The 24,139-nt window shown below is 42.7% G+C and overlaps 1 protein-coding gene across 1 annotated transcript in view; it reads right to left on the reverse strand.

Annotated features, from left to right (window-relative positions):
* Positions 1-2,484: 2,484 nt before the first annotated feature.
* Positions 2,485-24,139, reverse strand: part of LOC144937466 (polycystin family receptor for egg jelly-like) — a 78,552-nt gene continuing 56,897 nt past the window's right edge. Inside the window, exons 20-27 of the mRNA XM_078864711.1 lie at positions 20,233-20,707; positions 17,529-17,649; positions 16,791-16,981; positions 15,382-15,550; positions 14,807-14,980; positions 13,968-14,162; positions 4,887-5,165; positions 2,485-2,897 (exon numbers count right to left, since the gene is read on the reverse strand). Coding sequence (XP_078720837.1) covers positions 2,485-2,897; positions 4,887-5,165; positions 13,968-14,162; positions 14,807-14,980; positions 15,382-15,550; positions 16,791-16,981; positions 17,529-17,649; positions 20,233-20,707 — 2,017 coding nt within the window. The remainder of the gene's footprint in view (positions 2,898-4,886; positions 5,166-13,967; positions 14,163-14,806; positions 14,981-15,381; positions 15,551-16,790; positions 16,982-17,528; positions 17,650-20,232; positions 20,708-24,139) is intronic.

A 24,139-nucleotide genomic window follows, 5' to 3' on the forward strand; every position in this document is an offset into this window, starting at 1 on the left:
CGGTTGACTACATAGAGTGCAAAACAAGTTTGAAATACATGCATAAAAGAAACATGCAATGAAACTGTAATTCTATAATTTCCAGCGAGCAGAATAAGTATTATAAAATTAGTTTGTCTTATGTTCAGGTGTAGATATAACTAGTGCACTGAATCGCAATGACAACACTTTTCCTATCAATCAAACATGCCTTCAAATATAAAGATAGACAAGTCTCTAAATAGTGTTGTGTGCTCTAAGGCAGGATCTAAATAACCTGGCAATTTGATGCCATATCGCTTTTTTAAGTGCACCACATGTATAATATTACAAACACTATGACAATTACCCAAATGACCATGCCAAATGTAACATGCACAGAGAGCCTTGTAGCATCGGTTTTCAACTCATTGATTATCAACTTAAATGTAGAACACCAACAGCAAGAACTAACGTGTGTCGGTTAAGACGGTGGGGGATAATTATTCTTTGGTTCTTTCGGTAAAGTCACGTATAAAGATAAAATAATAAATTAAATAATAGCATACTACGACGTTTCGATTGCAACACAAGCAATTATCTTCAAGTATAAAAGAAATAGCAACAAAAATCTAACCAGAAAACTATAGACAGACATATTAGCAGACAGATATCACAAATATACACACAGAGAGAACACGTATCGGCACAAAGAGAGAGATCGTCTCTGTGACGAGGCCTTAAATAGAGAGAGGGGGCGGGGGTGGAGAGAGGGAGGGGGCAGAGAAAAAATTAGCATGTCAATGAGTGGACGACGACGTGGTAGAGTACGCAAGCTTGAAAATTAGGAGAAAGACACACTAAAATTAAATAACCTAGCAAAATATCGAAATGTAATGTAATGCAACACAGAGAGTCGGTCAACACACAATTAACGCATAGCCTGGTTGATTACGTATTTCAAAGATTGCTAAGTTAGAATTTAAGTGTGAAAATTCCAAAGAGAGAACACAGGCAGAGAGAGAAAACAAAAAACCCAGAGAGAGAGAAAAAAGATAAGCTTAAAACTTCTCCGTAGAAGTGGTTCAATCTTAATTTATTATTTTATCTTTATACGTGACTTTACCGAAAGAACCAAATAATAATTCCTGCAGTCACGAAAGCTCCAAATTAAGATTGAACCACTTCTATGGGGAAGTTTTAAGCTTATCTTTTTTAAAATCCTTTATATTAAGTTCACTTGCTTGCTTGCTCGCTTATGACCGTGCAAATCTTTCGGTCGTTTTTTAACCCACTTCCCGTGATCCAATCGAGCTGACATTTTGCACACAGACTCGTTGTGCGTGACAATTTATTTTCGTGAAAACATTTTTCCTAAATTTTCCACTTTCTAGGAATTTTTTTTTTTCATATTTAATTTAAAATACCAATGTGATAAAAATGAAACTCTTACTCAAGAAAAACAGAAATGAATAATAAAATAAAACCGATGCCACGCATATAAAGGATTTATAGTGAAAAACTTTGTTTTTACGGGTTAATTATCTCTCTCTCTCTCTGGGTTTTTGGTTTTCTCTCTCTGCCTGTGTTCTCTCTTTGGAATTTTACACTTAAATTCTAACTTAGCAATCTTTGAAATACGTAATGAACCAGGCTATGCGTTAATTGTGTGTTGACCGGCTCTCTGTGTTGCATTACATTACATTTCTATATTTTGCTAGGTTATTTAATTTTAGTGTGTCTTTCTCCTAATTTTCAAGCTTGCGTACTGTACCACGTCGTCGTCCACTCATTGACATGCTAATTTTTTTCTCTGCCCCCTCCCTCTCTCCGCCCCCGCCCCCTCTCTCTATTTAAGGCCTCGTCACAGAGACGATCTCTCTCTTTGTGCCGATACGTGTTCTCTCTCTGTGTATATTTGTGACATCTGTCTGCTTATATGTCTGTCTATAGTTTTCTGGTTAGATTTTTGTTGCTATTTATTTTATACCTGATGATGATTGCTTGTGTTGCAATCGAAACGTCGTAGTATGCTCTTATTAAATTTATTATTTTATCTTTATACGTGACTTTACCGAAAGAACCAAAGAATAATTCCTACAGTCACGAAAGCTACAAATTAAGATTGAACGGTGGGGGATAATTGAGAAATTACATTAGTCAACATTACATGACTACATCAACACGTCAAGATTGATAAGCAAAAAGAAATGACAATGTTTAACATGATATACAGATGACAATTCATGGGAATGTGGTTCAATGCCTTGAAACAAGGCATTCCCAAGACTTAATTGCAAGGGTTTACTGATGAGAATGTTTAATTGAATAACAAAAACCACCCTCAAAGGGGTATAACTTGGATTAAAATATTTTAAACAAAAGGTCACTGCTGGAGTTAGGATAAAAACAAATCTTATCAATGAGGAATATAGCATTTTCTCTCTAAGGGAAAGTGTCTCATTTCCACAATGTTTGTAAAGTACTGTACTGGAAATACAGCACAGGTTTGCTAGGTGGACACCATTACTCTGAGAGTGTGGACACATTTCTATTTTTTGGTGAGAATAGCAAGAGAAAGGACAGCAGCCTGAAGGAGAGGTATGCGAGCGTGGCGCATACCCCTCCGCCACCCAGCGCCTCTCCCAGACGGGACATGCGCACGAGCGCAGAGGTCACGGACTGGAAGGCGTGGGCCCAGGAGCGGGCGCCATACAGGCCATGCAGAGAGAGGCTGAAGGCACACAACAGCACAACCAACAGCAGCAGTCGGCTCTTGACTCGCGTCTCACAGCATAGCAGAGGCAGCGCCAGGCACCGCCTCGCTCCACGGTGGAGGAGCTGAAGAACCTTCAGGGACTCCACGAATACCAGCAGTGCCAGCACCGCCCTGAGACACTCGTCCAGCGAGGCCAGCTTGCCGAAGGTCACATTGGCATCTGGGAGATCACACATATGAACGTTCAAATTTAGACAACAAATGTAATTGTACGGTAAAGCCCCTGCTTGCCAGATGTTTTATTCAGCCGCAGCAGGGCTGTGCAGCCCTGCAGGAACACCGCTCACCGTGGCCGCGAGCCCCCTGCACCTCCATGGAATGGAGCCGCCTCTTGCTGGCTCTTCCCTTCGTGGTTGTATCTCTCGCTGCCTCTGCCTTCGTTTAGTGTTTATTTTAGTACTAATAATCGGAGCTTAACATCTTAACAGCGATAGCACAGCATGTTGTTACGGTGCCGAGTCATTTGCCCAGTGCCCTGCCCCCCCCCTCCCCCCGGCTGGGCCCGATGCTCTCGGCTAGGCCTCGTGCCGGCCCAGGCGAGTCTGGACCTGTTTTGATGGAATCATGAACGTGCCTGGTGTCCAGGTTATATGGCTTATACGCAGGGACCAACAGTCTTCACGTGAATCGTGGAGTTGTCCCAAACATGTTTTGTGGATCTCCATATGTATGCTGCTAGCTGTTGCTGTGATTCTAGATCACAAAAAAAAATCGTTATCCTGGAGAAATCCAATGAACTATAAAGCTCTTTTTCATAGATGTCCAGTAGGGGTGGGTCAGAAATTTACAACAATCAGACATTTGCAACAACTCAAGGCCAGAAGGATGATAATTAACTGCCTAATCCGGGGTTACCTCAGTCCATACTTCATGGTCGATAAAATAAGAATAACTTTGTGGAAGTCAACAAGCAGCACTTGGTCTCTAGGTTGATTTGCCCCCTAAGTACAGTGCGTGGAATTTAACTCATTGGCTTCGGGCTGAAAATCACTTTTTAGATAATAAATGTGATTGTATATGCGACAATGAGGGATTATCTAATAGTAATAGTCTCGTGAAGTCTAAATATATTTAGATTTCCCCAAAATTTGCAATTAGTTTAAATATATCAATTGGGCTGGATTTCGATTTGTTTTTGTTAATTGAATATATAACAGTCAATGTATCTATATATATATAAAATCGCAAATCTGTCTGTCTGTCTGTCCGTCTGTCTGTCTGTCTGTGTGTGTGTCTGTTTGTCTGTGTGTCGCCAGACCATACGCAGTTTCATTGGACAGCAGTTGCCCCTGGCAACGGGTAGCGACGCATTCGCTGCGGGGTGGACACCATTTTTAATTCCCGTTAAAAATATGCGCACGCATTAACACGCGACTCTGAGGTAAATTCATCAAAGTTTCACGTCCTCTTCACTCCCCCCCCCACCACAATGTGTGCAATTACTATTATAGGGTCGCCTCAGCCGGGTGGGCAATTTAGGCAAGGCCGGAGGCTCTGCACGGTACTAGGCCTCGACACCCCACCACACTATAGGCCGTACATATTACTGCACAGCGGCCCAGGAGATCATGGCTGGGGGGGGGGGGCAGGGGTAGCAGCCCATCTGTGTATATATGTAAGGTTATTAAGAAATATATTTTTCACCCGGGCAACGCCGGGTACTTATGCTACTATTTAAATAACATGGATATTTTTTATATGAGAATCCTTTTTATTGCTTCTATTCAAGTATGAGAATAGGTTTTCCCCTTTTTTCTGGCAACGGTGTTAGACCGTTGAGACTAGGCTCAAAAGAAAGCTGTCTCTGGTGTGGACCAATCAGTTTTGAAGACAATGCATATATTATCAGACTATGTTTTTTGTTTGCATTCTGACCATAAGTATTGTGGTTAATGCGGACATGATTCCTTGTGAAAGGATTCAGTTGAATGTTTTAACATCTTAATACCTGTTTTGTTGCCAGAAAAAAGGGAAAAATCTATTCTCATATTTTGGTACTGGCAAAGGTGGTCCCATGATCTATTCAAGTACTTTTGAATAATAAGTAATTTTACCTTGTAAATGAACTAGACAATTCTACCCTGAGGCCCGAGACAACCGTTCAATGTTAAGTTATATAGTATTTAGATAACATCTTCACTGTACATACCTTGAGTGTGTTTGAGAAGAGTCTCTTTGAGAGCCACATATGATTTGTAATAAATTGTGACCAAGGTTATCCTTAGGACAAAGCTGGTAATTTCCACAAAATGGATGGCATTGCTAAAGTAGGCCATTTTTTCTTTCTTAAATTTCAGAATTTCGTCACCCAAGAGAAAAAAGCTCAAGACCGAAATTGAGGTATAAGCAGCCATGGTAACCACAAACCAAATATTTTCACTCATATGTATAGAAAACACTGCGAGATGGCCTTGTGGTGTTGCAACACCTAGAAACGAGACAGACAAAAATTAAATAATGCAATTAAAACGGTAAAAAAAACGTTATTCTAAATATTCAGTTGGAATTTAATTGAGGTCATGAATAGATAAATGTATTAAACCAGGGGTCCTCAAACTACGGCCCGCGGGCCACATGCGGCCCGCCGAGGACATTTATCCGGCCCATGGTCACTAATTGGGCTGCGCTTGTGAGCACTACGTCGACACTATGAAACTCAACATAAAGATAAATATGATTGTTTGGTCGGAGAAGTGAGAAAAGATCAAATATTAAAACTGAAAAATACATTAACAACTCAGCAAAATACTTTTGTGAAGCAGAAGCAGCTAAATATTTCATCACTGCGAGCAAGTTTTCAAGTTGCCAAGCTAATAGCGTGCACTGGCAGATCATTCGTGGAGGGAGAATTTGTTAAAGAATGCCTTCTTTCTGTTGCCAAAGAGATGTGTCCAGAGAAGGCCGATTTATTTAGTACAGTGAGTCTTTCAGGACCTACAATTACACGGAGGATTGAAGAAATGGGAGACAATTTGCATCAACATTTGCAAAACTCCGCAAAAAAACTTTCCTATTTTTCCTTGGCACTCGACGAAAGCAATGATGTTCGTGATTCTGCACAACTTCTAATTTTTATTCGTGGGACGAATGACTATTTCGTAGTCACAGAAGAGCTTGCTGCACTGCAAAGCATCAAAGGAACAACTACAGGAGAGGATATCTATGAAAAGGTTTGCCAAACTGTGAATGGTTTGGAGCTGAACTGGGCTAAACTAGCCAGTGTGACAACTGATGGTGCTCCTAGCATGGTGGGGTCTAATAAAGGAGTAATTGCTCGCATTAACCAAGAGATGGACAAACATAACCATTCTCATCCAATAGCCATACACTGCCTCATCCACCAACAAGTGCTGTGTAGTAAATCACTGAAGTGGGACTGTTATGAAAATTGTGGTATCTTGTGTTAACTTCATTAGAGCTCATGCACTAAACCACAGACAATTTCAGGAATTTCTGTCTGAGCTAAATGTTGACTATGAAGATGTTCTGTACCACACAGAAGTCCGTTGGCTGAGTCGAGGGAGAGTTTTGAAACGTTTCTATGACTTACTTCCACAGATTACAGCTTTTCTGATTTCAAAAAACAAAGAAGTACCAGAGTTCAATGATGCAGAATGGAAATGGCACCTTGCCTTTCTGACAGATGTAACAGAGCTACTCAACAGTTTCAATGTGCAACTTCAAGGAAAGGGGAAGCTCATCTGTGATATGCAATCGCATGTCAAAGCATTTGAAGTAAAATTAGGCCTCCTCATCAAACAAGTGAAGGAGGAAAACTTCTGCCATCTCCCCACAACTCAAAATCTGTTAGCGGAAAAAAACATTGGTTGCATTCCCAAACAAAACATGTGTGGATTCACTGGATAAATTGCAAAAGGAGTTCCAATTTAGATTTAAAGAGCTTCATCTCCATGAACAGGACATACAGCTTTTCCGTAACCCATTTTCTATTGACATTGAAAATGTGGATACAATTTACCAAATGGAACTGGCTGAACTGCAGAATTGTGACTCTCTGAAAGACGCATTCAAGTCAAGCAGCCTTCATAATTTTTATGCATATCTCCCCTCTGAGACATATCCTTATCTCAGGAACCATGCACTCAAAATGGCAACCATCTTTGGCAGCACTTATGTCTGTGAACAGACTTTTTCCAGAATGAAACATTTCAAATCTCCAACCAGAGCTAGACTAACGGATGCACACTTGCATCACTTGTTATGACTAGCAGTGACAAATATGGAACCGGACATTGACCATCTCATTAGCCAAAAGCAGGCCCATAGTTCCCATTGAAATACTGGCAAGTTTGTGGATTTAACTTTACTTGTTCTTAATTTTAAATATTGTATTTGTTCCCGTTTTGTTTCTTCACTTCAAAATAAGATATATGCAGTGTGCATAGGAATTTGTTCATAGTTTTTTTTAACTATAGTCCGGCCCTCCAACGGTCTGAGGGACAGTGAACTGGCCCCCTGTTTAAAAAGTTTGAGGACCCCTGTATTAAACTGTTGATAGAAAGCACAATAGGTTTATTTGAAGCACAGCTAGTGTGTGCATGCATACCCGGACAAATGCATTCACCAGCTGCGCTTCAAAAACACCTGCCACACTTTAAAAATATGTAATTTTGCATTGCAGTGCCTCGCAAATTTGAGGAAGAATTAGCAACACGATTCCAAAAATCCCCCGAAAATGTGCAGGTTGTAGGAGTTTTTAGCCACCTAATTTTTTTTTAATCTGTGAAAATTCTCAGATTCCTAAATTTTTCTCCCCTGCAGATTACGGGAGTTGCCACGAACCGTGGGTATACCGTACATTTTAGGACTTGCGGAGTTTTGGCCTTTGTAATCATTGTTAAGTTCTTTGGCACAGACATGAAAACCAGCTTTCTGTCAAACCTGGACCAGAGCATTTCTAACTGCCATTTTCACACCACTCCTACTCAGGATGTTGCAAATCTCGCAGAGTGATGATTTAGGCGTGTGCACTCCACCAGGTTTTAGCTTATGTGAATCTAAGGGATGCCCATGCCACATATCTAGAAACGAAGATGCAAACATGACTACATTGCATTGCAATGAGCAGTGCTATAGCAACGACGGTACAGTGTTGGGTGGCTGCCTCGAGTGGGACACCGTTCCGCAGGGGGCACTGCTCAAAAGTGTAGGAGAGTTGTAAATGAATAAAGCAGCGGCTGCTGGCAGCTACTTCAGGTGTTGTGGTAGTACTGGTGCCGCATTAGCGTGGGGCGGTGATGGCACCGAACGGCAGTTCTGTAAAACAACGGGTCCTCAGATTCGGCTGACCGTGACATCATGAATATAAGTATGGCCATAACAATAGGCACGAATAAATGAATGTGAGCATGACAGTGGTCATGAGTAAATGGACATGGGCATGAAAATGGGTATAATCCAATCAGGGCCGGTAAATTATGTCCAATCAGAAGGAGGGAGAGGGTATTGAAGCAGGCAGACTTTGAGGTATTTTCTGCTGGTGATGAGGGAGGCTACACAGCTTGACCAAATAAGGAGTTAGTGCTGATACGACCCACGTGCGTGATGCCTGATCGGTGCTCCACAACTGGGTATATTACCACTGCTTGGGGGTGAATGGTGCACACAACGTGAATTCGGATGCCGCATTTTATTTTAGGGTAAATAAAAATCCACTAAAACATACTGAAGTTGTTTGTGTATATCAATTGCTAAGGCATAGCTATCGCAAGAATAAGCACTATTCAACTGCCAGCATTAGTGGTTTAATACAGGAACGTAATTTGAAGTCTCCCTGTTCTGGGCCGGCGAATACGGGATGATTCATTGCTTGTGTAGCAAAGTGCCTGCTCGCAATTGTGTGTTCCTGAGCGCGTTTGACTGTACAACGGCCTTATTTGATTACTACATATGCAGGGAGTTCTACATTATTGCATAAACATGCCAAGCTGTGAATGGACTTGCAGATGTTACAATTCCATGATTAATTGTGGGAGGCTGTTGAGTAGTAGTGCATGCCATTGTATAGTATTTGTGCTGCGTGCAAGCGTGCATGTGCGTGCTATTGCACTTAGTGGGGTAATTACGCTTTCGATTGAAAACTCCCCCACTGTAGGATCGCAACCTTATCGTGGTGGTCAGGTTTGCATGTTCCAATGACCCTCAGAACTATGTCACATGGAGTCTTGTACTCCTGGTAGGGTCTCCCTTGACAAAGAGGTCTGGGGGAGGTTTCAAACCAATAACAGTCAAAAAAAATTGCCCCTTATGAATGGTTAAAAAATAAAATAAAAACAGAGAACCTCGCCCAGACACCACCACCAGGCCTGGAGCCAGGCCTGGGGGTGGTATTCGCCGGCAAGCACCTGATGACCCACGTAATCCGGTTGGGCCCAGCCTAAAATGGCTTTGTAGCGCCGTTCTGTAGGCCCACCAGCCGCAGGACCAAGGGTGAGAGGTGGGTGCGATGCCAGTATGGCAGGGAGAGGAATGGTCTCAGATGGATTGGACTTTGGCAATGGACACTCCCTATTGGGACGTGGAATGTCACGTCACTGGGGGGTGTGGGGGGGGGAGGTGCTGGAGCTGGTGGACGAAGTGGAAAGGTACCGACTATATATAATCGATCTCACCACCACACACAGCATTGGCAGTGGAACCAAACTTCTCAATTGGGGGTAGTCTATTCCGGAGTAACCCCTGGTGAGAGTCCCCGGGCAGGTGTGGGGATACTCACAAGCTCCTGGCTGGGTACTGTTCTGTTGAAGTTTGTCCCAGTGGATGAGAGGGTCGCCTAAATGAGACTTCTGGTCTCAGAAAGGAAAACTCTGACTGTTGTCTGTGCTTATGCACCAAACAGCTGTTCAGAGTATTTGGCCTTCTTGGAGATCCTGGGTGCAATGCTCAATAGAGTGCCGCCTACCGACTCCATAGTCTTACTAAGTGACTTCAATGCTCACGTGGGAAGTGTTGTATATAGGCCTTTTTCCAAAAAATAAGATTAAGAATAATTCTGCCAATTTTTTTTTTAATAATCAACCGCGGGGTCGCTTGGAGCACAGACAAAATGTAACCCCCACCCACACCCCACAACAGCTGCCTTTCAGAAACACGGAGCCGGAGATAGAGGTAATAAAAAAACCCTTGGTACAAAGGAAGGAGAGGGGGAAGCTCTCTAATGAGATTCTGGGGAGATCTCATCAAACTTCAAAGGCCAGCTTGTCCAGGGCGGCGAAAACCAAACAGGCAAGTTTTTAGGTTATGTTAGTTAACGGAAAAATCCAAAAACTTAGTGACAAGAATAAGTGAACATCATAGACCCACACACTTACTCCAATGAAGAACCAGGCTACAATCTACATCAGTGGATTATTATTTCTCAATTATTAATTCAATACTAATGTTATTTTTTAAATCTTTATCTACGCGACCTGACCAAAGCATCAAAGAATGAATTCTGGCAGTCAGGGATGTTCTTAAGCCAAAATGTAATTCTCCAACCTCGGGATATCAAATAATAATAATAACTCGAGAACAAACAGCACAAACCCTGGATACAGACGGGGGAACGAAGGTTAATAAAACCCTAGGAATATACGTGGTAATAACCATGATAAATGACAAACCAAATAATAATTATGAAGAATTAGACCAAGGGTCATCCAGAAGAATAAAAAGGCGAAGTAGGTCAACCACGTGCAACCAAGATAAAATGTCTTCCATAGAGAAATCCTCCCAGCCGCCTTTGTCTCCCAGCAGCACGTGATAGCAAGATTTGCACACAGGTAAAAGAGCATCCCCTTCTATTGATGACAGGAAGGCTTTGATTAAACTTATATTACCCCAAAATTTTTTTACAAATGCACACACGTACCCAAAACAACAGGAAAATGCCACCGGACAGGAATCAGGCCAGGGTGAGACTTAACAGATGGCTTAATAAACAAACACACACACACGGACAACTCCCCCCCCCACAGCAAAGCGACATCAAACGAATTCCGGTCCATTGTGAGAAGGCGAGCTGAGGTGGGCGAATTTTCATTTAAGCACGAACACAGTTCAAGCTTTTCAGTCTTGCAAAGGAACTAGAGGGGCATGGCCTCGAGATCAACCATAAGTGTCGCCTCGCAGAGAGAAGGGACGATGTGTTGTTAAGAGCTGAGTTTGGCATGGGCTGACAGAGTATCGCTGAAAGTCTTATTCTACATTTGTCCTGATGTTTTGAGTCGCTTGCAAAGTCAAAGATTGCGATAAGTTGTATGGTACTAAGCTTTCACAGTCGTTTAAGGGGTGTGCGAATACAATTACAAGTTTTGAGAGTGGATGCCAGCGGACGAGCAGCTGCAGCTGGAGTTGAACTGACGAGCAACGACGAGCAATCAACCGGGAGAAAGGGCAGAAAGCGCCAAGCATCGACCAAGCAAGCATCGCACAAGACCAGCAGCAGCGCCAGCCGCGCCATCGAGCAAGGGTGCCTGCCACCAGCGAACGAGCGCATCGTTCATCGCCAGAGAGCTCGGAGCCGGAGAGAGTGCGCAGCAGCGCCAGCCGCGCCATCGAGCAAGGGTGTCAGCTGCCAGCGGACGAGCGACAAGAGCATCTTCAAGGACAAGCATCGTGCCGACGCAGCTCATCCAGCAGCGGAGAGAGCCGGCAACTAACAGCAGACACGCCCCGAGCGAGAGGGGGAGCAACGAAGCCGTTTGTATAATACGCCCACCCTCACACACTCAACGCTCCGCAGAGAACAAACTAAAATTTGGTACAAGGAATGCCCAACCTCGGCGTCTGCTTTACGCAAAGAATTGATCAAAGAAGACACACGCACACAACACACATATCGGGACGAATAAAATTGTTCCAAAAAGTTATCTTTGTGTTTCAAGAAGGGTTGCTATTCCAAGGTGGTGCGTTAAATATCAACTGATCGTGAAAAGCATTTGCTGCCCGTCGAGTTACATGAATACGATTGTTAGAAGCATTTTAGTCATTCGTTTTCGTTAATTGCATAATCTTGACAATGATTTAATTGACGTATACTTTTGCCTTCGGGATATAATAATCTTTTTATTGCCTTTCGTATGAATATCGTCGCATGCCTGTTTAAGGACTTTTCCCTATCGCCGTATATGCTCGCGTTACTCGGTGGAATTAATCAATTGTTCGGTTGCCCAGTTTAACAATGTAATCATTGATGGTTAAATGTACGGATCAATGAGGGGAACTTCCCCAGTGGTGCTGTGCTGATAATTCCAAGCATAAGAGTTCGCATATTAGAGTGTTATGTTTTGTTTAGAAATTAAAATTGCTTAACACAGTGTCCTGAGTGGTTCCTTCGTGAGTTCATGCATAATAATGTTATTTATAAGAACTGTATCCTGCGTTGAGATTTGCATTTTGAGACCGAACATAAACACACTAAGACATAATCAGTAAATGGTAAAGCGAGAATAATTGTATTATTCCAATTGATAATACAACCCTAGACAACGAAGCCGAGCTTAATTTAGCATAATTACATTACACTTGGATAACTTCATACAACTCGTATTATCCCGATTGATAATACGACCCTAGACAACGAAGCTAAGCCTAATTATAATAACCGAATACATTAGTATAATCGCATACATTCGCATAACTTAATACGATAACATCCATAATTAGCATAATAAATGCGCATAATTATATAAAATAGCAAAATTTACGCTAATTACGCATTTCCCCAATCTTCTTTTCAGTTTTTTTTAAATTAATTTTTCAAGACCCGACATATATACAACAGAAGCGATGGAGATACCTGGAAAGGCGTGATTGGGAGGAATGGCCCCCCTGATCTGAAGCCAAATGGTGAGATGTTATTGGAATTCTGCACTAGTCACAGAATGTCAATAACAAACACCGTGTTCAAGCACAAGGATGTTCACAAGTGTACTTGGTACCAGAGCACCTTGGGCCGGAGGTCAATGATTGACATTATAGTTGTATCATCGCACATAAGGTTGTATGTTCTGGACACTCGGGTGAAGAGAGGGGCCAAGCTGTCAACTGATCACCACCTGGTGGTAAGTTGGATCCGACGCTTGGGGCACTGACCATATAGATCTGGAAGGCCCAAACGAATAGTGCAGGTTTTCTGAAAACATCTGGCGGAAGACCCAGTGCAGAAATATTTCAACTTCCACCTCCTGGAAAACTTCTCCTACACTTCAGGGGAGGTCATGGACATTGAGACCGAGTGGACGATGTTTAGGACCTCGATTGTTAATGCAGCTGCGAAAAGCTGTGGTCTGAAGGCAGTTGGTTCCTGTCATGGCAGCAACCCAAGACCCACTCGTGGACACTAGTAGTGAGGGAAGCTGTCAAGTTAAAGGAGGATTTCCGAGCAATGCTTGGAAAAAGTTATCCCGATTCTATGGAGAGGTACCGGCTTGCCAAGAGGGCGGCAGTGGTAGCAGTCGCTGAAGTGAAAGCCTGGGCATGGGGGGAGTTTTGAGAGGCAATGGACAGGGACTACTGTGCAGAATCAAAAATGTTCTGGCAAACTATTCGATGCCTTAGGAGGGGTCGACGGGATGTGGCCCAGGCTGTTCTCTGTAAGGATGGCTTAACATTGAACTCAACGAAGGAGATAGTAGAGAGGTGGAAGCAACACATTGATGAGCTCCTCAACCCGGTGGACATGCCCCCTCTCAGGATCGAGAGGAGCCAGTTGAGGTGGTTCAGGCACCTGGTATGGATGCTCCGTGGTTGACTTCCCCTGGAACTCTACGAGGCATGTCCAACTGGACGAAGACGCCGGGGCCGGCTCAGGACACGCTGGTGGGACTATGTCGCTCGGCTGACCTGGGAACGCCTGATAATTCCCCAGGAAGAGCTAGAGTCTGTCATCAGGGAAAGGGAGGTTTGGACCGCCCTACTTAACATGATGCCGCCGCAACCTTCACTAGGACAGGCGAATGAGAAAAGAACGAATGGAACGTTTGAAAACTAATTTCTTTCAAGCAGCTTTTTGGGTTCAGTTTGTTGCCCTTTTAGTAGTGGCATACACCATTGCCCACTGTGTCAGGTGGATGCAACAAAAAGGGGGAGTTTCATTCCTGTAAAGCGGAACTAAACGTTCCCCTTCCCTTGCTTGCATTAACTGAGTTGTGACAGGTCCCAAAGTGTCTAGCTACAGCTCTGCATATATATTATACAGTACTCTCAATTAATGCCACACACTCACCAGATGGAGAGAAACCCAGAAGCAGATTAATATGGCAAAGCAGATTTGTGTTTGCGTTGAACACCGTTAGCTCTGTGGTGAGTGCCGCCGTGCGGGAGTCTAGCCAGGAGTTTTCCTTCAGGTACGCAAGAGTGTCGGTGGCGTTTGCTGCATCATTTATCAAGTCCACCAAGTAACCGTCACTCCCGAGTGAATCTGCAAAGAAACACCAAGCATCATCGCCACAGATTAAAGCAATTTGAAAGCCCATTCTCCAGGTCGAGAATCTCATTGTATATCAATGCTTTGGAGCGTTTTACTGTGGGCATAAACGCAATCTCAAGTCCCCTTATATTTCACAAACATTCAAAAACTATTGTGCTCTATACACTTTGTTTTCACTCAGTAGACCATTTATAACGCACAATATTAGAAATCCATGTTTTTTTACGATTAGCATAACTTGCTTTCAAATAAAATCATATGAATTAGTTTAACACATAGACTTTCGTGACCAATATCTATAATAAAGGTTATTTGGGTTAGATCGCTAAAATATAAATACGTCGTTAATTAAGACCGAAACAACAGGACTTCACAATTATGGTTATCGTCTGATGCAGCTGGTTGTCATTACCAGCGAAACAAACTGGAATTGTAAATGTGGTATTACTCTCCAACACACTGGTGTGCTGAAGTAGTAACTAATTGGCATGTGTTGTTTACGTGACAAACCTTACTAATTGGCTTTGTCAGGTGGTGGCGAGTCTAATGACACATTATACTTACGTGATCTAATCCCAAAAAACCTTTATTATAATAAATACCTTTGAAAATAAACTGTAGCAACAAAATCTTACCGAAGTTAATTAGGGTGCTTTCTCCTTCTAGATTCTGGTAAATCCAGTATTTGTCTTTCTCATCATCTATTATGTTTGATTTTACCCAGGCCTTCGTATAGTTACTAGTATCCCTTTCTGGTGGAAAGTATTCGACATCTTCCAACATTTTCACATAATTCATCTCACTTGGTGCTGTCATTAATATAGACACAACATGAATTTATACTTCATCAAACCAAAAATATGCAGCAGTTAAGGTAAATTAAGTCGAGAATAACATTGAACATGCATTTGAAAGAGCATGTCCTTGAGTGTTACTGTAAGCTTTTCTCCTTAGAAACTTGGTAGACATATTGTAAAATGCAATACAACTCAAATTAAAATGTATTCTTAACACTTGATTTTTTTTCTATTCAGCAAATAAACTCTATTAACTGGATATGTATAGTTTGTGAAACAATATTGTTTAACCATTTGATTTCTACCACTATGTAAAGTAATATTGCGTATCATAGTACGTGTTTTTTTTTTAATGAAAACGAATGTAAAACAACAACATTTATCCTGGAATAGTAAAATGTGAAAGTGTTTACCTTTTGTGTATCTCTTCTGTCTCAACTGAACCAGCCCAATTAAAACAATTTCAAAGGACTTTGTCTTGTTGAGATAATTGTTTTCGGCAACTGTGCTGGAATGGGTTTGAATCATGTATGGTAAGATTGAGTTAGACACCCAGTCCCAATAGTCTAGGATATCAGCAACCTGGAGGGAGAAAATTAAATCTGAGAATATTTAGTCCCACTAAAATAGAACATGATTTAAATCATTAACTTTGGCAAAAGGGGTTTTTCTCTAAGTGGATAGTTATTTTTGCACTTTTAACTAAAATATTGCATTGAACAATCTGTGGGTATTCGAACAAAGTAGATGAAAAGTAACAGTAAAAACACCAGCGAAACTGCAAAACCTTGAGTTCATATAGTATAGTACTATATAGTATAGTTCATATAGTACTTCTAGAAATATAACAAGAATGCTTAATATAGTACTTGCTTTTTTTTTAATATGGCTTTGGTTTGACGTCTGTGACAGAATGTGAGCATGCATGTGTGAGTGTTTTGTGATCTCCAAGTGAATGGTGTTTTAGAAGTGTCAATGATTATTATCGATGTAAATTAAACCCAACTATTTTATTTATCAGGTAAAGCCCACTGAGCTATTAGCTCTTTTTCAGAAGCTACCTGGCCCCAAATGATAGCTCAACGAAGTGGATTATCGTGTGGAAATTTATATCAGCCAAATAATCTAAACGCTTGTTTCTAATCATCACATCACATCTCCGAAGCGAATCAGGCTCAGGCCTAGGTCGTGCATGATGTGCGACCACTACAAAGCAACAGGGTTATCATAGCTCTATGGGTTTTTGGTGGGCAGCAGAGGGAAGTGTGAGAACATAGTTTTACTGTACTTCCATGCCACCGTGTCTATGCTCCCTGATTTCACCAACCTGCACTAAACACAGTGGTGAATTAAGATCACTAACAACCATGACCTGAATGTATGTAGAACTTCTTTCGCACCATACGTAGCCAGCCGTGCCAATCGGAGATGTGGGAGGACAACAAACTAAACAGAAAACGCAATTCTAAAGAAATGAGTTTTCAATCTTTTATCAATCCAAAGCCTTCATCCATCATAAAATTTATAAAGGAGCTGCACATTTTGGAGCTCGCATTTATAATCTTCATTATGTAGATTTAACTTCTTTCGCACCGTACGTAGCCAATCGTTAAGCAATATAATGTATGGACGTTGTATTTAATGCGCTGTATACTGTACGTATATTTTGACCTCTGAAATAATGTTAACTTCTGTATAAAGTGAAGTAAAATGTGTTATAAATTGTCAACCGATGTAAATATTGTTGTTTCATTGACAACTGAAAACAAGTATCGACTGTATATGCTGCACGCTTAAATAGCGTAAAATGGATTTCACTTACGGTTTCAAATTTTCTCGTAATGAATGTTTTCTCTGTATTCGTTTTAAAATGAATGGCCGAACCATTCACATGTGTGTATGCTACAAAAAACAGCGGCACCAGGTAAAGGACACTAAAAAGTATCTTTAGGCGTAGTAACTTTTGTAAAGTCCGTCCGAAAATGAGGCGATTTGCCTTTGCAAAAGATGGCTCTATTGGAAGAAATACAATGATAAGCATTAACAATTAAACCGACTATTTTTACCATTTTGTTATGAACAAAAATATTACATTTTTCCTCCCCAGATAATTGTTTTAATTTACCTAACCTAAAAATAAAATTACAGGAAGAGCATTAAGCAGTCCCTCTCATTAAACCTCTTTCCGTTCCTCTCTTAAAACCTCTTCTCTATTGTCCATTCTCTTCCCTCGTCCCCTCGCCCCTCTACTCCAGCCCGTCCCTCTCCTACCCCCCGCCCCCTCCCACATGATCCCTAAGTACCCCTCTATGGCAGCCACTTATTCATCACGCCTTGTACGCCCCTGCCATCTAAATCATTCTGTTCAGTCACCGTTGTTTTTACTATGTTAAGTGCCTTGAGTGAAGGCACTCTTATAAATATAAAATAAACATGTGTTCGAAGGTAATTCTGCATTTATTACAACATTCATAATTTCATGTTACTTTTTTGTACGATATTAATATTGGAAGTTCCACAAGAAGGCGAAATTCTGCATAACATCGAAACATTAACCTACCTTGCAGTTGGCTTGAGTGCAGAGCACTGTGAACCTCTACGTATGATTGTATTATCTCTCGGTTGTGAAAATGCTTTGCCTTTTTCCACAGTAAATACTTCCCAAATGCAGAGACAATGTTCTGAAAAAATAATTGTTCCAGTATTTAAAAATACAACTATAAATCAGGTAATATTCTGATAACATCAACGTAAAACATCTATTTCAGACCTTTATCAATCCATCGCTAAAGGCCCCCTGCCATGTCAGTAATTGAGGATGACAATATTTAAATTGTTGTCATTAAGAAATGTATACACACTTGATGATTTACAAGTGAATGATTGAATTGGCACATACACAAGCAGAAATGAATGTGAATTATGACTGGGAATACTCAATGTCATATTGCCATACCTATCCTCTGACACTGTAACATATTTTCCACCGTGAAGCCTAGCCTTGACTTTCTAATATTGGCTAGTCCATTTTCTAACAGGAATAATGCAATGATGTCATGAGACATGGCACAGTAGGATTAGCTTCTATTTGTAGAGCAGATGGGCACCTGCCTATTGCTCCCAGAATATTGTGCTTAAAACGTGCTCGTGAATGATGTAAAAAGGGTTTATGGAGTTACTTTTCTTCACGACATAAGATTTGATGAATTATGGGTTCAAAATAAGAAATTTTCTACTTTTGAATGCAAATAAAAGTGTGTGCATTGAATTTTTTGTTTTTACCTATTTTTTTTCATGAAACCTATATTGACTATTTAATTTTACCAGGTAAGGATCACTTGAGCTATATAGCTCTTGTTAAGAAGTGACCTGGCCACAAATGATAGCCCAATGAATTGGCTTATAATACGGACATTTGTATCAGGCTAATACTCAAAGCACATGCTTCTAAATGTGGAGGGAAAAACTGAAGGATCTGGAGAATAATCCACACCAGCATGGGAGGAGAGACACACACACTCCAAATATACGGGCGTTAGGGTCAGGATCGAGCTCACGCCCTCCTGTATACCAAGCGAGGTAGTTAATATCTCACCACCGAGAGATGTTAACTGTAAAGAACAGCATCACTATTACCCTCAACGACTATGAACAAATCACCTGGACTTGGAATGCGCCCGATCTGGTTCGACCTCGAAAGCCAAGCAGATCTGAGCTTGGGCAGTGCTTGAATGGGTGCCCCCCAAGCACAAACAGGTTGTCATAGGGCTGTGGGGCCACGTTGTGTTTATATCCAGTTGTACTATACGTCTATGCTAGCCGCCTTTATTAATCCGCACGGACCACCCAGGGCGTCTCCATGCTCAGACAGGCATTGTGCGGCGCTCATCTCCACTAGTGTAAATTTCATATTCCCATGACAGGGACAATCTATAACAATCACTGACGACTTCACACAAAGTGGTGCCTATTCTGACTGTAAAGATGACAATGATGGCTTGCCTATGTCAGTATTATTATAACTGTTGGTCTCGCGCTAAGGAAGAGAGAACCGCAGCGGCCGCTCCGGCGCCATGGCGAGCGGCGATATGAGCCCCTTTTATTGGTCAAAGGTTCCCCAACCGCCGCTCTGATTGGACGACAAGTTTTCTCGCGTAGCTGGGCGCGACCATTCGTGATTTGATATGGGGGGGCGTGTACGAGTATTAATTATTAAAATGTATAATAGGGTTTTTCCCTTTTTTTCTGGCAACAAAACTGAAGCCTTTATACAAGGAATCATGTGTGCATTAACCACAATACTTGTGGTCCGAATGCAAACAAAAAACACACTGATAATATATGCATTGTCCTTGAAACTGATTGGTCCACACCAGGGACGGCTTTCTTTTGAGCCTCGTCTCAATTGGTGCTAGACCAGAGGACGCCAAAAGGTGCTAGACCACAAGTATTGTGGTTAATGCACACATGATTCCTTGTAAAAAGGTTTCAGATTTTTTCCAGAAAAAAGGGGAAAAACCCTATTGTTATATTTTGGTACTGGCAAAGGAGGTCTAATGATATTAAAATGTACTTTACAACACGAATAGGCCCAGGATTGGCGGGACCTGAATCGTTTTTGAAATTTTGATTTAAAGCTTTCGTGACTGCAGGGATTTATATTCTTGGTTCTTTCAGTAAAGTCACGTAGAAGGGAAATAATAAAATAATTAAAATATTAAACTATAAAATTATCACGACGTTTTTTATATTGGTATTATTTTATTATTTTCCTTCTACGTGACTTTACCGAAAAAACCAAGAATACGTTTAATGAAATCTTGAACTGTAACGCGAGACGAGCCTGTGTCGAAAATTCCAGCTTGATAAGTTTCGTAGATCTGAACGTATTAAGCGTCAAAGATTTGAAAGAATATAAACAGAGAACAGGGCAAATAATAATTTTAAAAAAACGCCATGAATCAGATCCAAATGGTCTGCTTTTATCCAGTTCCAAGCTCGGGTTCATCCATTTCCTTACCTGAAATGTATTATTTTGATTTACACCGTAATAATTTATTTGCTGTTCATAGAAATAATTAATATATAAACAATTATCCAGGCTTTAACAATTCCAATCATCTGGTTTAAAAGTACCGTTTGTATACATACTGTGTTGTAAAACATCTAAATTTGAAAAAGTAAACTTTTTTGTATTCCTTGTATATATATGTACTCTATAGCAGTGTTAATTCATATGTACTGATGTCTTTATAAGCTTTTACCTTCATGGGTTGAACCAATATTACAGATATTATGAAGGATGAGAAGAATCGAATGAGCCAGCGGTTTGCCTTCTCTGGGCCCCACTCCATGCTGTAGAGAATCGTGAAGAAGCCAGAGCTCAGGACAGCAAGGACTATGAGACACCAGGCTACGCATCTGCAGCCACCGGGCCAAGGGCCCCTCCACGAGCTCTTCTGGCCTGGAGGCCGCTCACTCTCCGAGCGGCTGTTGCGGAATATGAGCACGACCACGAGGCTGACAGGCACCTCCACCAGGCTGCTGAGGAGGCTGATTAGGACGTCGGTGAGAGACAGCGGCCCCACCGCGACCCCGCCTCCCGCCTCGCTGGCCGCCTGCTTCTTGCCGAACCACATGGCATTGGCGATCATCATGAGGAAGAGAAGTGTGATGCAGCAGGAGATGCGATGCACACGGGAGAAGTTGGTCTTGAATGGGCGGATGAAAACAGAAAACCTTGGAAGGGAATTGGAGAGGTTGAATGGAAAACTTCTACATTTAACTTGATCATGATAATCCCCTGCCATTGCTTTTATGTTTTATTTTAATTGTAGAAATATTTACCACATCAAGGGGCCAGGATTGTTTTTATTATCATAAAGATAATATTTCACCTGTAAGACAGTTCTGCCAAGAGACTTCAAGACGATATGTGTTAACTCAAGTCTCAGTGGCAGTAGATCAACGAAGCGGCTTAACATGTGGATATTTATGGCAGCCAAATCTTATCTAAAAAAGTAACAAGCGGAAAGTACCCGGCGTTGCCCGGGCAAAACATATATTTCAAAACTTCTCTTAAAAACCTTACATATACATACTAAGGTATTGTGAAAGCCAAGTAGGCCGTTTGTCCATTTCTCCATGAACAAAATTATGAGAGGCTTGCAGAAGTCTAAAAAGATATAGAAAGTGGGAGGTAAATGGTTGATCTAAAAGGTTACCCAAAATTGTCGACCCATTCCTCAAAAAATATATTTACCCCCGCGTAGGTATATATACCTACACACCCTACATATGTAATGGGTTCCAGAGACACTTGTAGAGGTAACTTCTTGATTACGATACACCACTCCAACAATACTCTGACACAGCCTAGGGACACAGCCTACTCCTAACGTGCCTGACTCTGGCTATGCTCTCGGGTCTTTCGGCTACAATTACCCTAGGGGAGGCTACCTGACCCGACCCAGCCAAGGTGCGGGTCTAGACTCTGGCTTCCTTGGAACTCGCCCTCACAGGGACGTAGAGCCGGGAGTCCCAGAGTCCCACCACTGGCCCGCACAGCATCCCAGCCCTTACAAGGACAAGCGGGACGAGGGGGTCCAGGGTCCTAAGCTGGCTGGTCTTGGGTCTTGAGCTGCGACTGGTCCCGATCGGCTGGGGAGGTCCCCTTTTATGGCCCTTTGCGTGGGATCCTAGATCCCCCGCAGCCCTCCCCCCCCCCGTTGGTGGCACCGAGGGGATTAGCTGTCTGGGGTCGCACTCGAGGGGTGGTGTTGTGTGGGATTGTAGGTCCCCCGCAGCCCCCCCCCCCCCTTGGCGGTACGGAGCACCCTTGCAGATGGACCTCGTCCACCACTGCCGGTGGACGAGGTCCATCACTATAGCAGTGCATATCGACTCTGGTGGTACCTGCTTTAACTACAGCAGTGCATTCTGACTATGGTGGCATCCTGCTATGACTAAAGCAGTGCATATTGACTGTGGTGGTACCTGCTATGATTACAGCAGTGCTTATTGGCTGTGATGGTGCCTGCTATAACTACAGCATCGCATACCGACTGTGGTGGATCCTGCTACCACCACAGCAGTGCATACCAATTTTGGTGGTACCTGCTTTCACTACAGTAGTGCATAATGACTGTGGTGGCACCTGCTATCACTACCGCAGTGCATACTGACTGTGGTGGTAGCTGCTATGATTACAGCAGTGCATACCGACTGTGGTGGGACCTGCTATGATTGTAGCAGTGCATACTGACTGTGTTGGTACCTGCTTTAACTACAGCATTGTGTACCGACTGTGGTGGTTCCTGCTATCACTACAGCAGTGCATACCGACTTTGGTGGTACCTGCTTTCACTACAACAGTGCATACAGACTGTGGTGGGACCTACTATCACTACAGATGTACATACCGACTGTGGTGGAACCTGCTATCACTGCAGCAGTGCATACGGACTGTGGTGGGACCTGCTATGACTACAGCAGTGCATATCGACCCTGGTGGTACCTGCTTTAACTACAGCAGTGCATTCTGACTATGGTGGCATCCTGCTATGACTAAAGCAGTGCATACTAACTGTGGTCGTACCTGCTATGACTACAGCAATGCATACTGACTGTGGTGGGACCTGCTTTCACTACAGCAGTGCATACCGACTTTGGTCGTACCTACTTTCACTACAGTAGTGCATACCGACTGTGGTGGTAACTGCTTTCACTACAGCAGTGCATACCGTTTTTGGTCGTACCTGCTTTCACTACAGCAGTGCATACTGACTGTGGTGGTAACTGCTTTCAATACAGCAGTGCATACTGATTGTGGTGGTACCTGCTATGACTACAACAGTGCATACCGACTTTAGTGGTACCTGCTATTACTACAGCAGTGCATAATGACTGTGGTGGTACCTTATATCACTACAGCACTACAGCAGTGCATACTGACTGTGGTGGCACCTGCTATGACTACAGTAGTGCATACCAACTTTGGTGGTACCTGCGTTCACTACAGCAGTGCATACCGACTGTGGTGGTACCTGCTTTCACTACAGCAGTGCATACCGACTGTGGTGGCACCTGCTTTCACTATAGCAGTGCATACTGTCTGTGGTGGTATCTGTTATCACTACAGTAGTGAATACCCACTGTGATGGCACCTACTATCACTACAGCACTTCATGCCAACTATGGTGGAACCTGCTATCACCACAGCAGTGCATACCGACTGTGGTGGTACCTGCTTTCACTACAGCAGTGCATACGGACTATGGTGGTACCTGCTATGATTACAGTAGTGCATGCCAACTATGGTGGAACCTGCTATCACCACAGCAGTGCATACCGACTGTGGTGGTACCTGCTTTCACTACAGCAGTGCATACGGACTATGGTGGTACCTGCTATGATTACAGTAGTGCATATTGGCTGTTGTGGTTCCTGCTTTAACTACAGCATTGCATACCGACTGTGGTGGTACCTGCTATCACTACAGCAGTGCATACCGACTGTGGTGGTACCTGCTTCAACTACAGCATTGCATACCGACTGTGGTGGATCCTTCTATCACTACATCAGTGCATATCGACTTTGGTGGTACCTGCTTTCACTACAGCAGTGCATACCGACTGTGGCGGTACCTGCTTTCACCACAGCAGTGCATACCGACTGTGGCGGTACCTGCTATCACCACACCATCCTTCCTGCCGTTTGGCTGTTATCTCCGACTCTCTGAGTTGCATTGCCCTGTGGGATGCCTTTGCATTAACGGGCTGGGGTCTCACTAACATGGCCACTTCTGCTCCCTTAGCCTCGATGTATCGATGGTTCTTACTGTTTTATGGGATGTGTGTCTCATTGGCATGGCCACTATTGCGGTGGTTTTCTTGCGTTGACGCGCTTGCCTCTCACAGCGCAGGCCTGGCCACAGCTTGTGCTACACATAGACTTGACATTAACTTGCTAATCTCCCCAATCTCTCTCCATAATCTCTCCCATTAACATAGTGCTAATCTCCCATTAACACTACTGCTTGGCGCATGTGCGGCACAGTGCTCTCATGCAGCAACGGAAGCTCATTTACTTTGACATGCTAATCTCTCTCCTAATCTCTCTCACCCTAATCTCCCCCATTAACACAACTGATGTGCTTGCGTGCGGGGATGG

The sequence above is a fragment of the Lampetra fluviatilis genome, chromosome 19 (genome assembly GCF_964198595.1).
Source record: "Lampetra fluviatilis chromosome 19, kcLamFluv1.1, whole genome shotgun sequence".
Taxonomy (NCBI): domain Eukaryota; kingdom Metazoa; phylum Chordata; class Hyperoartia; order Petromyzontiformes; family Petromyzontidae; genus Lampetra; species Lampetra fluviatilis.